Source organism: Parasteatoda tepidariorum, chromosome 1 (assembly GCF_982258835.1).
Source record: "Parasteatoda tepidariorum strain Cologne lab strain chromosome 1, Ptep-v5.0, whole genome shotgun sequence".
NCBI lineage: Eukaryota > Metazoa > Arthropoda > Arachnida > Araneae > Theridiidae > Parasteatoda > Parasteatoda tepidariorum.
The window spans coordinates 41,563,318-41,581,239 of record NC_141755.1 but is presented as its reverse complement, the minus strand read 5'-3'; the positions used below and the strand labels follow the sequence as shown (position 1 = coordinate 41,581,239).

The 17,922-nt window shown below is 28.7% G+C and overlaps 1 protein-coding gene across 6 annotated transcripts in view; it reads right to left on the bottom strand.

Annotated features, from left to right (window-relative positions):
* Positions 1-17,922, bottom strand: part of LOC107452541 (dachshund homolog 1-like) — a 196,893-nt gene that overhangs the window by 159,671 nt on the left and 19,300 nt on the right. For 4 of the 6 annotated variants that reach the window (XM_043042701.3, XM_043042704.3, XM_043042703.3 and 1 more), the window contains 1 exon segment: positions 13,089-13,166. The exons of the other annotated variants lie outside the window; for them this stretch is intronic. In XM_043042701.3, the coding sequence (XP_042898635.1) occupies positions 13,089-13,166 (78 nt within the window). 6 annotated transcript variants of the gene reach the window in all.

Below are 17,922 nucleotides of genomic sequence, written 5' to 3'. Positions count from 1 at the left end.
ACGAGAGGAAGGGAGAGAACAAAAAAAAATTGTATTTCCGAACCGATCTGGAAGATGCAGAAGAAGGTTTGACGTTTTAGGGATGACCGATGAAGACGGATGACCCTCTGTCTGTCCTTCTGGGTCCCATTGGGGGTCTTCCAACCCCCATCTCAGTTCGTCAGGACACTTTTTCCTGTTCACTCGTCAGTCACCCAAGAGAGGACTCTGGCGATTTGTTCTGCAATGACACTTCAAGGGAAGAGATCGTGGCATCTCCGATGAATGCCGATTCATGGACAGATGTCGCGAGATATATATATATATATAAAAAGAAGTTTTATCAAGGAAGTTGACATGGACAGTTGAGCAAAAGATTTTTTTTTTTCTTCTCTCTTATCATCTCTGTAATTTAGTTCTGAAATTTCTCAAGAAAAGGCTGTGGGAGAAAAACGGGTAGAGTTTCGCAGCCTAGTTAGAATTTTTTTTTTTTTTCATTTAGTTCCTCTTTGGTTTGAGTTCTAGATCTAGTATATCATCCTTCTGGTGAACTTTTTTACAGAGCTATTGTTAGATATCTACAGTGCGCGAAATAAAAAATGGACCACCCTGAATAACTTTTGATCTAATGATTGTATCTTCACGTTCTAGGACACAATCTCAATCGCTCAAGGGGGTGATCTCAAATATGCTAATTAATAAGTGTAGACGATGTTTTAAGTTACAAACAGACACGAAAACATACTTTCTCTGAATAAACGTGCCCGTTTTTCGATGGATTCAGATTTCTGACCCCCAACATAGGAGGAGGTAAATAATATGGTCCCCATATTTTTCAGGTCAGGAGAGCGGTCCGAAGATTGGACCCCTTAACGTCAATTTTACTTTTTGCGTATTTCGCCATATATCGAGAAATTTTTAAGCGAATTGTAAAATTTATGCACACAATTGTAAAATTCGTTCATCCAAAAATAATACACGTAAAAAATAAATTTCAGTAAATATGCATTATTTTTTATTATGTTTTTAAGTAATAGTTGAAAAACTTTTGAATTGTAAGGTATACAATATTTCTTGTATCATTTTAGATTGTGTAAGTATGTATCACGTAATCCATGATAAGTAATTACGTAATCCATAGTATGTATGCATTAAATGGCAAAATAAAAAATTTGAGGGAAATCGATTGAATAGTTCCTGAGAAATTGAATCTTATTTATACGACTTTTTTAAAACGACGTGTTTAAAAATTATTTAAACTTTGAGTTTTCAAATCAGCTTGCTATCTATTTTTTACTTCTTTTTTACTTAATTCTAATCATTAATGTATTTTATATCTTACAAATTAGAGCGAAAAACGTGCAAAAGAATCTTCTGATGAGTACACCTCAGAAACAAGTTGAAACAAGTTGGGCAAGTTTTTGATTGTTACATACTCAGAATGTTATTTAATATTAAAAAACGAGGGAGGAAAAAAAAGAAAATCAGTAACATATAAATGTATTTACATAAAATATCATTATATTGCACCAATTATTGTTTAAAGAATATTTCCCAACATTATAAAAAGTACACAATCAGAAATTAAAAAGTAATGCTGTAATCATTACAAATATCAATCAATTTTACAAATATTGACTTCCCTAAAACTTGCAGAAACATTTATAAAAAGAAGAGTATAATAGTAGAAAGATTGCATCATATACCAAGCATTTATTATGAGATAATTAATTAACAAGAAATCAAACACATTATACGTAAAAGTTTAAAATGAAACCTGATGTTTCCAAAAGGAAAAAGACAAGTATTGAATGCTATTTTCATAAAACTTGTAAAGGCAACGGGATGATATTTTCAATTGTAAAATCAATATATAAAAGTCTATAAAATATTTATTGTTGCATCGAAAAAGACTTAATATTAAATAAGTAATAATTAAAGAAGTAATTAAATTAGTAATATTAATAATAAAATTAAGTAATTCGCTTCTTTAAAGTTTCTTGATTTTTCAAAGATGCATATTTACCTGTTTCAAATTGAACAGTAAGGATTTACTCTTAAGTTTCAAAGTTAATCTTTGTCAATCACATCAATTGATAATATAAACCTACATTGTCATGCATCGTATATAAAGATTAAAAATAGTGATACGAAATCGGATTATTTCTTTTGTTGAGTAATTTATTTGCCTTTTCCAATATTTGCATATGATATCAACCATTTCAATAAAAGTCATTAAATCAAAAATCATTATTCGAGATGGAGAATTGTCTTTGAATTGACAACTGTAAGCTAGGATTGATTCATGATGATGAATATGTGATACAATCAGAGCTCCTTACAGCAACAAAGAGCCATAAATTTTATAAATGTAGTAAGCTCGTATTCAAAAATGAATATCTTAGATAAATGATGCTACAGACAAAATTAAACTAATTACTGAAGTCATAAATCTTTCCCTATCGCTATGCTTGATAGATACGATATGCATCTTTAGATACTTAAATTACTTTTTCTCTTAATCCATAATTAAGTTCGTTATTGTTAGAAATTTCTTAACATTTCTAACACTAAATTGCTATACCATACAAATATTGATGATTTTAGCTATGCGTAAGTACTTACTACGTTGAGAAAAAAAAGTATGGTCAAAGCTACCAGAATATGGTAAAATTTAGTATGTTTCTTGCTCAATAAAAGAACTAGAAAGCTTGGTAGTTTTTATTGAAGTGCTTTGGCAATGATTTTAATAAAATGGAAAATAAAATATGGTTTCATAATATGTGATAAAATTTGAAAAATGTGGTAAAGAGAAAGAAGCCTTACTATTTGATGGCTCACAATTAATACTGAATAGAATCAGAATAAATACATTTAGACTAATTTGACTAAAGAGTTACTCAATCGGACTGAATTTGCTTAGGCTTATTGCAAACTCGCTGAAAATATCAGGCCAATTGTGTGATGAATGATACTGTCTGTCTCATTAGACTACAATTATCTGAGCTCAATGCAATAAAAGTGTTATGCTAATTAAAAAATCCTGTACAATTTTTCAATAATACTGGAAATTACAAACCGACAATGAACATTTGCAAAGACAGATTTTACAGATTTTATTTACGGCGACCTTTGCTCCATGATACAAAATACTTAACCGTTCTCTATTTGCATGAAATTATTTCTAAAATAATTACAAGCTAGGAAACCATACCATGTGTACGGACATTTTGGTGCAAATGATGCGACTTATACGCTTGACAATTTAAAACAAGATGTTACCGAGATACAATCCGATTAATCACCAACACTGCCTATCGCCATTACGATCGTGTAAAAAACGAAAGATTTACTTTAATGCGTTCTTCTAATAGCGAATTACTCACATATCGATGCATACCAAAAACTGCACCCGTGCGCCGCGCCTTTGCCAATTGATATTCAGGCAGAATCCACCTGAAACTGGCCAAAATTACGAGTCAGAAATCTCGCGGTGCGATTTATTAGACGAAAAGAAGGAAAAAAACGCAAAAATAAAACAAATAACTAGCCCGATAAAAATAAAGGTAAATAAATAGCGAAATTTTTTCCATTGCCTCACCTTCGATGCGGCGGAATTTAAATGGTTTACCTCCGATGCGAAAGGTATAATTTAGAAATCGAAATCTGAATGGGCAAGAGGAAATCAATCAAGAATTAGGTTTCGAAAATGACATTGTGAGAAAAATACTCTATTATCGAAGCTGAGGAAATTCAAGTCAGTAGCTGGAATTATTATTTTTTCTTCTTTTATTGCTTACATGTTCGTTTAATTTTTTCTTTTCCTTGAGCAACACTATATCGTTATGTTTTTATAGATAATAGGTCGTTATTTATAAGCGAAAGAATATCAACAGATGACATGGCAATACAGACGATTTGACGGATGTTTGATTGAGTTCTGCAACTAATGGGACTACTTGTGCGGTTCAAACCGTGGGTAGAGAAATTAAATCTAGGGGTTGAATGCATATTTCATATCTTATATATTAGCAACAAAATTCGGAATTAGGTTTTCGTTAATTATCAGGTTTAATTTAAAATAAAAAACACTTTTGTACATTTTTCTTTTATGTCCAGCATCTGTTTTCATAGTTTGAATTCCCATATGATTTAAGAAAAAAAATTAAAATCAAAATATATTAGATTTAAGTTACAATCTGAGAAATAGAGCGGAAAGAAATTTTTTTATTAACATTATTTCAAAGGCTAACAGAAATAAATAAGAGTTTAAATATTTATAAATCATGGCTCTACACCAAAAAAGGACCAAATCAATAATTAACAAAAACGAGATGATATGCCTTAAGTCGCTTAAGTCTTTAACTTTTTTTAGTTTTGAGAGAAAAAAAACATAGCTTGAGTATACTGCCAAAAGTATGTTAACATGGGCTCTCCCCAAGAAAGATTACAGACTTAGACAACTTATTTCATTTTTGCCAATTACTCATTTGATAGCTTTTGACAGTATAACCTCGAAATGATAATAATTATATTAAGGGTTAGAAATACAAGACTTAAACAAACTTAAAATGCAAATTTATACATTTTTCCTATTTGAGTGTTGTCTCTCAATCAGTTGTAATAAATCTGTCAGTTGTAAAAAATCTCGCAATCAGTTCTAATAAAGCAAAAAAATACCATAAATCTTTGGTCAAAATCCAACTGGAAAATATATTCTACCTCAAATATTTTCCGATGTCATTTAAAACAATTATCTTTAAGTAACCAGTTCATGGAATATTAATCAGCACCAATGTACTACTGAAATTTTGAGTCAGAAGATTAGGAAACTCCTAGGCAATCCTCCATATCAATATCAAACTCCTAACCAATCTTTATTTGAGAAACACGGCGAACTACAAAACCTATTCAATGTAAGTCAATCGTAAGGAAATTCTAAGACACAATCCTTCCAACACTGAGAGTGTCTTAATTCATTCTAGTGGTTGTGCTACGTAAAAGCAGTAGGTCAATTCTGTGAAAAGCAGACAGATGTAATGTTTGTTACCATTTTTTAAATTTTAGCAAAATTATTTTTTCTTTGCATTAAAACAGAAGGAAAAAGTTTTGAATTTAACAATTAAAAGCATTATATTAAACCAATTATATTTTTCAAGAATAGTTAACCTAAACCGTTACAATTCGTTGTTATGTCGGTCAGGCGAGTAATTATTATTTTTTATTTTTATTTTTTTAAAAAGGTACTTTCTTTGAAGTTAGTAATTTTATTATTTCTTGTTTTTGAATAAAGTCTTGTTTTATAAAACTGAAATTTCTCAATTTAAGTTGTATACCATTTCAGAGCAATTGATCATATTGTTAAAGCAGTAAGTATCCATTTTTGTCATGCTTGTAGCGCCAAATTTTCATTTTATTGATTAAAAATGCTTTTCACTAAACAAAAATGTTTTAAGTTATTTCCAATTTGAGAGGTGTATAAGGGGGGGGAAGGTTGCTGAATAGAAAAATTTGTGCAGATATATTAATGTTTAGTCACTTAATTTGAGTAAAAAAAATATCTGATGTCATGCATATTTCCATGGAATTAACCAGTATACTATTTTATCAGCCATTACCGAAATTGCATCGTCTCATTCAAAAACCAATAAAATTTTACATTAATCACGGTAATAAAATTTTATTTATTTTTACCTATTTTTTTTAATTAAACTAAGTTTGATTTTAATGAACAAATCTGAACAAATTTGAATAAATCTTGAAAATATAATTCGGAACGAGTTTGTGAGCCAAAGTCAAAACTGCTACTAACTAAAGTAAGCAAACAATTATATAAGTTGTTGATAGAAGTGTCAACACTATAACATCACTATGAGCTCAGGGGATAAAGCGTTCGTCTTGCAATGAGGTAACTCGGATTCATATCCCGTGATGGTGATCGTCCCCCATGGGTGATGGTTGCGAATTCCGCACAATACTCGCGTCGACCACAGTACTGATATAAAATATTCTCAGTGGTAAACGGATTAGGTTCGAGTCCCTTTGCCACCAGGCTATCCATGGGAATTTTTTCGTGGTTTTAATCTCTATGTAATGCAAATACGGGTTAGTATCATCTGAAAAGTCCTCCTCGAAGGCAAATTTCTTCTGGCAAATTCCCTTCTCTTCTTAATCGCATTCAAAATTGCAAGGCTACGGCGCTGAACATTGGTGGACGTAAATCGGTGGATCGGCAGTTCAACCGCGGGAATGAAATAAAATAACATCACCATGAGAATTATCAGTATCATCAATTTATTCAACATTTCCACGGTAAATGTTGAAGCATTGAGGTATATTCAATGCATCATTGATATTCACTAGACTTACATGTATTATTAAGATCCATCTTATCTTTGAATTATTATATACAGTCCCCAAAGAATTCACGAGCGAAATTCATTGGAAAGAGAGACCCACCTTAATTCCCACTAGACGAATTAAACGGCATTTAAAAAAAAAAAAGGTTTTCTTATCACAAGATTGCGATAGGCAGGTAGATCGGAATATAATACAACAACGAAATGACCATGTTCTTAAAATTATCGCATTTATGGCGATTATAGAAATTACATGTCATTATCGAGAGGTTCTGAGGCAGCCGATTCTAGCTTCTGATTGGTTCTGGGACCATTTCAATGCAGGTAACACCTGTTTTTCGACTTAAGGGTGGCGCATACTTCCATGCTCCAAATGCAATGTATGTAAGTACAATTTTATTAGGATCTCGCATCATGATCAGTAATTTACTTATCTGGTTGGGAAAACTCTTTCTAATGAAATACTCATAGAATTTTTTTATACATAAAATCATTATTTTTGTTAATTGTGTTCTGTAGTAAGTAAAGCAGAGCAAAGTAAAAAATAGATTTTATAAAAAAATGTAGTTTTTTTTTTCATTTTCATTTAAATATATTATTAAATTCTGGAATAAAAGTTTTTATGTCTCTAAGTATCAGAAAACTAAGTTCAACGTTGAACCATAATATTAGTATCTTGAACCACAATGCGGTGCAAATTTACTGCTTCCTCAATAAATGATGACCTCATATTAAACTACAGTATTATGTAAGCAAGTTTACGAAGCTTGATAATGTGTTTGAATTTAGCACCCTATTACGATTGCAACAATTTTGACCGATAACTTGCTCCAAAATTTTTAAAAGTGGATTTATTGTTAACCAAAAAACATTTGATAACGCGAACCAGATGTGTTTTTAACCAGATGTATTTTTTAGTAATTCATTTTTCAATTTAATTTTACTTAATTAAAACCTTCGTATATTTAGTTTGATTCCAGATAAAGCCTCTAAAATAAAAGCATTAATAGTCAATTTCAATAATTTGCTTTAATTTCTAAAAAAATGGACTTGCAATACCATCAGAACTTGTTGAACTATAATCTCTTTGAAATTTTCTACAACCTTCATGCGGTGCAAAGTTCAACCGTATTATTGGATGAACTAAACCATCTAAAATTTGACTATAATTTACGAATCTACTTAAACGGAATCATGATTCGATTTAACTCATTATTGAGCATTACACTTTATTAATTAGCGCATTATTGATTAACACATTAAAACTCTGCTTCTTATTATGGTTTTTGGCCCCGATTATATGATTTGAAGTTGAACTCATCTCACTATTCTCTGTCACTTAATTAAACTTTTCCCCGCTACATTCTTGTTAACTAATTGTTATTTCCCTGTTATATAATTGTTTCCCTATTTCCTTTTAAACTGTTTGAAATTAAATGTAGTTTACAATAAACAATCTTCAAAGACATCCAAGTTCAGGGAAAGAATAATGCTGGAATATTTTCTTCAGCTCCATTAAACGACAGACAAACAACAATCTGAATATCTCTTTTGGTATAGAATGTACCCAGATAACAATCTAGTTTTGAATTTTTGTATACAAATACCTTTCATGCTTTTTTTTTTAAATTTTGAATTAGCTATTTCTACGAAAATTAGCGTTTTGTATTAAAATCGTATTAATTTCTTTTTGCGCTGTGTGAAATTCACTATGGTATACTTGTTTTTGAGTATTGTTCCCTTCGTACCTCTGAGGTAGAGAAAAGTCAATGTTGTATGTCAATTATATAATGGAGTATTTATTAATATCCCTATTTTTTTTCAAAGATATATTTCCATAAATTAAACAAAATAGAGAAAAGTTTCCCACATTTGAACAATTTATACTAAAAAGTGTGCATGCAAGAATTGGAAGTGCAAAAGCGAGGAGCACATGTTTGATATTAAATCCCGTCGAAATGCATTGACAAAAAAATATGGGATAAACTACCAAAATATAGTAAAGTTTACCGTTTTTCTGGCTCTTAGGAATACCAAAAAGCACGGTAATTTTTACCGATTTGCTTAGGTAATGATTTTGTAAAAATTAACAATAAAATATTGTTTTAAATGCGTGGTAAAATTTGGACATTTTATCATTATACCTTATAGAGCATGGCATAAAAACCATTTAATCTGATAAATTTAGTTTTCAGTTTTATATTTTTACTAAATATGTGATAATAAGAACTATAATTTTGATAGGAAGAATTTCTGGTAAGTCGTTGTCATATGAGCGAAACTATTACCAAATAAATGGTTTAAATGCAGTATATTTTGGTTTTATTACGAGAATTATAAGTACTCTCAGTTAACTATAGAATTTTTGCCGCTCTATAAACATTGTACATTTTACAAAAAGTACATTGTATCCAAAGTACAAATTGTATCCTTTTCTTTAATATCATCACATTAAATTCAAAACATACTATAAGAATCCATTAAACATATTTTTAATATAACGATAAATTATTTAACTTTGAAAATTACAAAAAAATAAATATATACGTCATTTTTTAAATTTAAAATTCTGAATCAAACTTCGAAATGTTTTATCAAATGTTGTTTTTGTAGTACGTAATAAAGTTTTTAAGGCTAATGTGGCATCATAAAGAAATTATTTTTAAAATTCCGACTCTATATATTTTTTAATTTAAATTTTTTACTTGGGATCACTTCTTTTTTTTGTATCTATAATTTAGCAAATGAATAGAAAAGGATGTTTTTCGTTAGCGGAAAAAAAAATGCGAAAAGCATTTGTTAACGTCCGAACCCTTTTTTTAATTTTTTAGAAAGCTTAATAAATTGTCATTTATTTCTTTGATGCTATTTCAAGATGGTATAATTTCTTATTTTTACTAAACCGAATTGTTTCTCTTTTTTAATACCTTCGCAAACATTTTAGGAAAAGCATTTTACACACAAAAGTATCTGAAATTTACAGGATTCCTCAACAAGCTTAAGAGAAAGGGGGAAGAAAAAAAATCTGATGAAAGAAATATCAGAGCTTCGAAAGAAAAAAAATGTCATGTGCATCAAAGAATGCAAAAAGAGAAAAACACCGTGAATTTACTTCTGAAAAAGTGAAAACTAAAGACATAAAAAAAAAAAGATTAAAAAAAATCACCGGCAGAGATATGCCAATTAATTACATTTCTTTGTTTTTGACATCCTGCGGTAGCAGATTATTGTAAGCAGCATCCCCCCCCCCACTAAAAATTTGTTTTTTCTTTCATTTCTTTTGTTATTATTCCCTTTTTTTTTGGAGCCAGCAACTTCCTTTACTAAAGACCAAGAATCGAACTTGTCTATTGGAATTAATTAAAACGTCTGGAATCATTTATTTATTTTATTTTTTTATTTTAGTTCCCCCCCCCCTCTATCATCCCCGTCTTTTTTATCATCGTCACACATTCAACCTGATTTGATATATTTATCCAACGTGCGTTAAAAGGAGGGTATTTTTACGCAGCAGTCGGTAAGTACCCTATCCAGTTTTCCCTGGTCTCATCACACAAAAGATCCACCGATGGACGCGTGTTCATATAAACATGGGGATGAGGTTAAAAAAAATAAAAAAGTTGTAGATGTTTTTGAATAGAATAGAGACGTAAAGATATTAAACGAACGAATAACGAGAAAAAAATATTAATTAATTTCAACTTCTCTACCGCTTTATGTTGGTATGATTGAAACGCTATAAGAAAGAATTATCATTGAAAACAAAGACCAAAGAATTGAAGAGGGTTGCTATTATCAAAACGTTATGTGCAGGCATGTGTAGATGCGCAATCAATTTTTTTCGTGCCATGGGGAGGGGCAAGAGTGCTTAAATACCAAAAGTAAAGCGCAATTATATCAAGGGGTGTGGCAGGGAATTAAGATACTAGAATAAAAAAATAAAAAAAAGAATTATTAAAAACATCTCAATGTTCGTATGCCAATAATCAGAGTTAAAAGAACTTAAGAAAAATATTAAGGGATTAAATTTTTGCGCTAATACTGACAGTCTGTCAGCTAAAGCGCTTATTGGGCGGAAATAGTTTTTCAAGGGTTGTTTATTTTCTTTTCCTTTTGAGATGAATCCCTTTTGCCGAAAATGAATGCATTTTTTTTTTCACATCTAAAAATTTTTTTAATTGTTTATTCTATTTACCTGTCTTTCGTTTTATTTCGTTTGTTAAGAAGAAATAGCTTAAAATTTATTTTTTTTTATATTTCTAATCCAAGTCAAGATTATCACATATCAAACACAAAAAAATTAATTAAACGAGAAGAATGTTTTGTTTTTAAGACTTGAAATAATAAAAAAAAAAAAGTTTTAGAGAGTACTTAGACATAATTCTTTTTGAAAATACAGATGATATACTAATCTATACCACAAATATCTTTTCAGAATAAGAAATAAAATAATTTTTTTGTCAGACTTATAACTATATATTAAGTAGTTTTTTTCATACAAAATATGAAATTATTATTTTCTTTTAAGAAATTATATTAAATAAGTTTAATTAAAAAAATTTATTAATTCGTTAGCTCAATATAAGATGTTTATAGATTTTTTTTCTCCTTCTTTTAAGCAAAATATAGTAGCGTCAAAAAAAGAGTAAAAAAGAAAATTCAAATTAAATGATAGTTAACTCTTAAACTTCATTAGAAAGAGAAAAAAGAAGCTAAGAATTTAAAAAACAAATTTTTTTTGCATATTTTTGCTGTTTTATGCATTTAATTCTTATTAAAATTAATAAATAGAGTTAAAACCTAGAGGTTATTCCAGCTGGAATGAACTGTTCAGTACATTTTCAGAAGTTGTTTAGTTGGAAAAAATACCGATATATTTCAAGTGGATTGAAATTTTTAAGGAAAATTGACAAATGTGTTTATATTATTGTATGAATTTTCGCTCACTGTGAATAATTATGAAACAGATAATCCTTCTGAAGTTGAATTTACTATGCAAAAGGATTCAGTCCGATCCATTTTTTTATCATTCTACTATTACTCGATCCTATTATTTACTGTTTACTGAAATTTTATGTTTAGTTTTAGTATTTGTTTTTATTCTATTTGATAAAAACATTTGTCTTAAACTGTCATAAAAAAGTTCTTGTATTTTCCACTAAATGCTTATATTTTTTATAAATACATTCCTATATACATAAAAATAAGGCAAAACTGATTACCGGTTCTTGTTTTTCCACTGAGTAAATAAACTACATGATATGATTCAGCTTTCTCACAATAAGATTCAGATTTATTTGGTTTGTCATTTGAATAAAATTAATAAAAGTCATAAAGGTATTATTTACCTCTAAAATATCCCTAGTTCAAAGGCTTTTATTCATTAAAAATATAAAATATTTATATATAGAAGTATTGTTTTTATGCTTAGTATTTTCTGATATTACTCGTATTCATTTATGATTTTTATTGTTATTCTAATTAAGGCTAAAAGCGATGTTTCTTTTTTATAAAGCAGCCGTATGATGTTGCCTTATTATACGCAGTTAATATAAAAACACATTTTAATCAGTATCTAACTTATTAATAGTTTCAAAATTATTAAACGGTAAATAAATTATATTTACTTTCATTATAAGTTTTGCGTAAAATTGTGCTAAGTCAATATATGTAAATAAAATAATGAACAAAATATAATAAAACATTATTAGGAATTGACTTTTTGCACCAATCTTTGTATAGCGAAAAACGTTTAACAATTTTTTATAGTAAACAAAGCTTAAATATCGATTTAAAATAGAAATTCTGGGAAGAAGATGCAATGGTCACCGAGGAATTTGATTAGGTATAAATTTTGATTCCAATAAATTGGACGCTTAACCTGTTTAACGAAATATATGTCAATATAATAAAAAAATTGTGATATTTTAATTTAATGCTTTGTTATTCTGATGTAAAATCAGTGTACGAATCAAAATAAAATTGATTGCGTAGAAATCGTTGGAGTGTGCACTGAAAAATATTATGCTCAAAATGAACAAAAATAGTAAAATGTATCTTGTTGGCAATGTCAAGAAGCTTGGTAATTTTTACCGAAGCGCTGTGGTAATGATTTCAGTAAAATTATCAATTAAATATAGTTTTATAAAATGAGGTAAATGTGGTAAAATTTAGAAATTTTTCATGATATCCTAAAGCAGAGCATAAAAACCATTTATTTAATTACCTTTATTTTTCAGTTTTTTTACTAAATATGTGGTAATAAGTTTGAAAAGCAGACTTTCCGGTAAATTGTTACCATAGGAATGGAAAAACTACCAAATGAATGGTTTAAATGCAGTCTATTTTGTTTTTCATGATCAGTATTAGAGTTATTATTTTTTTTTAAATCGGAAATCCGATTGTCGTACAGTACAGTAATTTTACCAGAATTTTATCTGTGTGGTGCAGGAGAACGGGGGTACTTAATACAACATAAAATTTTTTAAACATGTATATTAATTTTAATAGCATCAAAGTGTTCTTCATTATTCTTTTTTAATTTTTAAGTAGAATGGAAATAAGCCATAACTTAAAAGCATTTTCTACAAATAAAGTTTTTTTAAAAAGTAAAATAACAATATGTATACTATAGTCAATTATTAACGAATACTATAGCTCAGTGAAAGCGAAACATAAGCCTCACTACGTCTAATAAAATAACTACAAGCAAGAAACTACGTATTATAATCTAATGTATGTAAGACCTACTTGTCAATGGGACCGTATATTGATGATGTGGCTGCCAGCTCATGATGCGGGATGTCTCGGCCAGCACTAAAACATCGCCTACAGTAGAAAAAAGAAAGAAAACGGAAAGCAGCAGATCAGTGAAGCAGCAGGCAAATAACACAAACAAAATCATAAAAAGTTTTCACATAAACAGAGAAACAAAATAAAAATCAAAAATTAAAAATACTACATGCAAACAAATGCTAGTTTAAGTTCTTCCCATCCTCATCAACGATAATAATAAAGTGACTATCTACACATTGTCAGACATTCTGGTGCATGTTGAGCTGTATCGAATTTGCTACAGCCTTCATAGGGTGAAGAATCCTAAAACTTAATAACTCGATATTAGGTTGAAGTTTGAACAAAAACATGGCTCAATCTAATCTTTTAATAAGATAGTAGCTAGTATGCGTTGCATTACAGTTCTTAATAACAATTTTATTTTTGTGATACCATCGTTGAGCCTTGGTTTTCATTAGAGTGCAATAATGAAATATCATATGCCACTAAATCGCTTAACTAATCATGAGTAATTAGCAGATTTTCGGGAGTACAGAGTTAACTCTGCGAATGGTAAGTCTTAAATTTGATAATTAATTACTATTAGTGTGATTCAAAATATGGGTAAAGCTATTAGTATTGATATCATTTAAATTTAAGTTATTAGCATTACAAAATGCCTCGTAATTTCAGATATCCATTAACGTAATTAAACTGTTACAATCAAGCTTTTTACTATCAGAAATTATTAAATGTGCTCAATCACAATCACATCAGAAATTACCGGGCAAATCGGCTGCTCAACGTTGCGTCAAGTTGTTCGATACTATCGAACAAAACTTGATTTGATTATACGATGATATAGTTCAACATGAACCAAACATAATTCCTGTTAACACCTTATCAAAATTGCATCAATTTTAACAATATTATGGTTCGTGGTAATAATACATATTATAGTTCAAGATCGCTAAATTTAATGGCTAGTAATTTATGATTAATTATGATTATGACTAGTAATTACGTTTCATCGCGCAAAAGTTTGTATATTTAATTTATTACGTTTACAATTTTTAATACGTTATATTTTAGAACTTTCCAATAGTTCTAATACAGTGTTGATTTAAACATATCTCAGTAGTTGTCATAAAAGCAGCATTGTTCAAATATTCCAGAAAGCAATTTTGGTTAAGTGTATAATGCAGATTCTATTAAATGTGATTTTTCTTACTGTGTATTTCGTGTTCAATTAAATGAGGCAATGGAAAGAACTTGAAGCAGCCATTCACAAAACATTCCATCATACATTCTATTCAAAAATGCATATTATTATATTTATCTATAAAGATCAGACTTGAAGAGAAAACAAACGATTTCCATGCCAAAAAATCTAGATCACAACGCACAGTGCACATGCGTAGAAGCTCATGCGCTGGCTTACTAGACATACACTTTATTTTCTTTTCTAATTTTTTTTGAAATCCTTTTTTTAAATTCTGATTTACTTTATCGCTTTATTAAAAATGAAAACAGTCTTCAAATTTTTAAAATTATTGTATGTTTCAAATAATTACTTTTAGTCAATACTACCAAATTATCAGCGAGGTAAATTATGAAAAATAAAATCTTAGATAAATTGTTCATTTTCTTCAAAATTATTTGAGAAAAATAATAAAAATTTCGCATAAATGGAGATAAAACATAAAAAATAATAACAACCTATAACAAGCATTTATTTCAACTTTACTGCTTTGAAAAAATCTTAACAAAACTCTTTTGTTATTTTCAAGGCAGGATGAATTACCCACTTAATACATCTATTGATTTTAATAAATTTTAAAATCTAAAATTATAACTTTATGCATATAAAATAAGTCAAAATGTCAACAAATAAAAAAATAGAAATATAATTTCGTTTGAATTAGTGACTTACTGGAATGAAATAAAAAGCCGGCAGGGGAAAAGCCTCTTTCACAATAAGCAGAAGTAAAATCAGGCTGGTTGAGTGATTTTTCGCATGTTTTTAGATTAGCATCAAAAAATACGAACTGATTAAAATAAGAAAAAAAATACTAGTCTGAATAGAAATACTGTAGTGTTTCCTAATTAGTCAAATGTATTATAAAATGGTGGCGACATATTTAAAGGGCTAGATTCTGAAATTGTCAACAATAGTGTGAAGTTGCTTAAATTTTAACACTTTTCACTATTAAATTTTTATCAGACACAAATCAATGATAATTAAATTTGAAAAATTTTAGAACTGAACACAGTTATTTAGCTAATAATAATATTTTTCTATTTTTTTAATAATAATATTTTTGCATAATTGTTTTTGCAAGGTTTGCAATGATACGATTTTGAAACTGGTTGTATAATTTGTACCACCTTCTTCCTAAATCATAACAACCACTAAAAAAATTGATTATTTATAGTTAAGTGTATAAGCATACCATAAGCAACCTAAAGCAATTGCTTAATAGCAAAATAAGAAAGGTGATATTATTTCAAGCTGTTACAATTATTATAACAGAATTATGAGTCCTATAAAAATATAAACTACACTTCCCGGTACGACTTGCAATCGTTTTTAATTTCGATTATTCGTTTAATTATTAGCAAATCTCAGTTTCATATAGCATTAACGGGCGCGGTATTATTCGGTAATCTAATATCACCATTTTTAAACACAATCCAAATACCTTAATTAACAAACTTCTCTTGGTTTGATCCAATATTTCTGAAGAAAACCAATAAACTTATTTTCTTTTCTATTGCAGCTCTTTTTTCAAGTCGACCCGTCACGAAATTTTTTCAGTCAAAAGACTATGGAAGCACATAAGTACTTTTTTCCCTGCTAAAAAGAAGGGAACAATGAAGAAAAAGAATCCATCCATCTTCCGTTGCCTCCCCTTGTCTTAGCATGTGATAATTTTGTATTTGTTGTAAACTACAATTATTTTATTTGTATTCACAACCACTTTCAAACTGTTTTCTATAAAGCATAATGCGTTTACTACAAAGAAAAGTCACACCTGCATTCACTTCATTATTTTCAAATAACAAAAATATCATTTATTATACTAATAACTTTTTTTTCATAAAAAAAAGACCTTTCATGAAAAAAGAAACTTTTTTTTATAATTTTTTTTTGAAAGTTTTCTTAACAGTTTATATTTAGAAATTAATAAAAACATTTAGTCGACAAAGAGTTATAAGAAATTAACAAATGTTAATTTGCTAAATAAATTTTTTGTATAGAAATTAGTGATATGAGCTTGTAAATTAATTACGTCTTTAATATCATATGGACTTAAAATAGGAGTCATATGTGATGTAGTATTTTTATCAAAATCTAACTTTTAAAAAATACTAATTTGATTTTTAGGAAAAATTTTTATACGTTTCAATATTAAAAAAAGGTGCTCATAAGATTTTTAACTAAAATTTTAATTCTAATGTAGAGAAAAAAATTTTTGTATATACTATAGTAATTCGTTGGCTTGTTGATAAATTGGAGCCATATTAATTCTTTTAAAATATATAAATATATTTATGTGTGAGACAATTTATTGAAAAAAAAGAGACTTTTCAAGCTTTCAACAGTACTCTCAAATGGAAAATGGATGACACCATGAAATTCTAGGCCAAAATGAAAAGAACATGTAGAAAGAAAATTACATCAAGGCCAAAATGAAAAGAACAGAAAATGAAAATGATAAACACCTTACGGTGAATTGTATACAACAAATTGTAATCTTTATCTTAATTTTTCTTCGATCAGATTCGTTTATGGTAGTAAAATTCATCTTTACTTTTGAATTCTATAGACTTAAAATTGGAGAAATACGTGATGTAATATTTTTTTCAAAATTTATCTTTTAAAAGTTATGAAAAAAATATAATTTGATTCTTTAGAACAATTTATATGCGTTACAATATTAAAAAATAAATTCTTACAAGATTTTTAACTAAGTTTTAAACTCTAAAATAGAGAAAAGAATCCTATACGGAGCTATATATTAATTCTTCTAAAATATACTAATATTTATGAGTTAAACTATTTTAGAAAAAGATTTTTAAAGTTTTCCACAGTACTGTCAAAGAAAAATGAATGACACCACGAATTTCAAGGCCAAAATTAAAATAACACAAAATGAAAATAATAAACACCTTGCAATGAATTGTATACAACTAATTGCAATCTTTATCTTAATTCAGATTCGGGAGTTTATTTCCGTTATGAAGCTGTACTTCAAAATACAAATCGTTCTTCTCTAAATACAAAAGAGAAGTAAAATCCATATTTACTTTTGAATTCCAAATCGGGAAAAGAGCTTCCGGAATGCCCTCGTCGAACACCCTCTCATAAATCCATTTGTCATCGCCGCGACCTCCTCAAACGATTAAACAGTTGTACTCAAATATTCCCGCTGTTTTTGGCTAATCAGCATCCCAGACTAATTAATGACGTCACGATCCTTGACGAGTGAGGTTTGCAAGTCACTGTTTGGTTTGTAGGAAAAGTTTTGTTTCATAAACAGATAATTTAACCGTAAAAATGTTTCCCATCTGCTACAGGAAACAAACTATTTCCTGCTCTTCGGTAATTTTAATCGCGATTTTTGGAGTAAATGCTCGAAGTTCCATCAATGCTGTGTCTTGGGTACTAAGTGAAAGGAGGTCAGAAGTCCAGTTCCTGGCAGCGGAAACGAAATAAAGGAACGCAATTGAAATTGTAATGAGTTACCAAAAATTGAAGTATTGGTAAGCTCGAAAGGTTATCTTTAGAAATTTTCCATGTTCATAG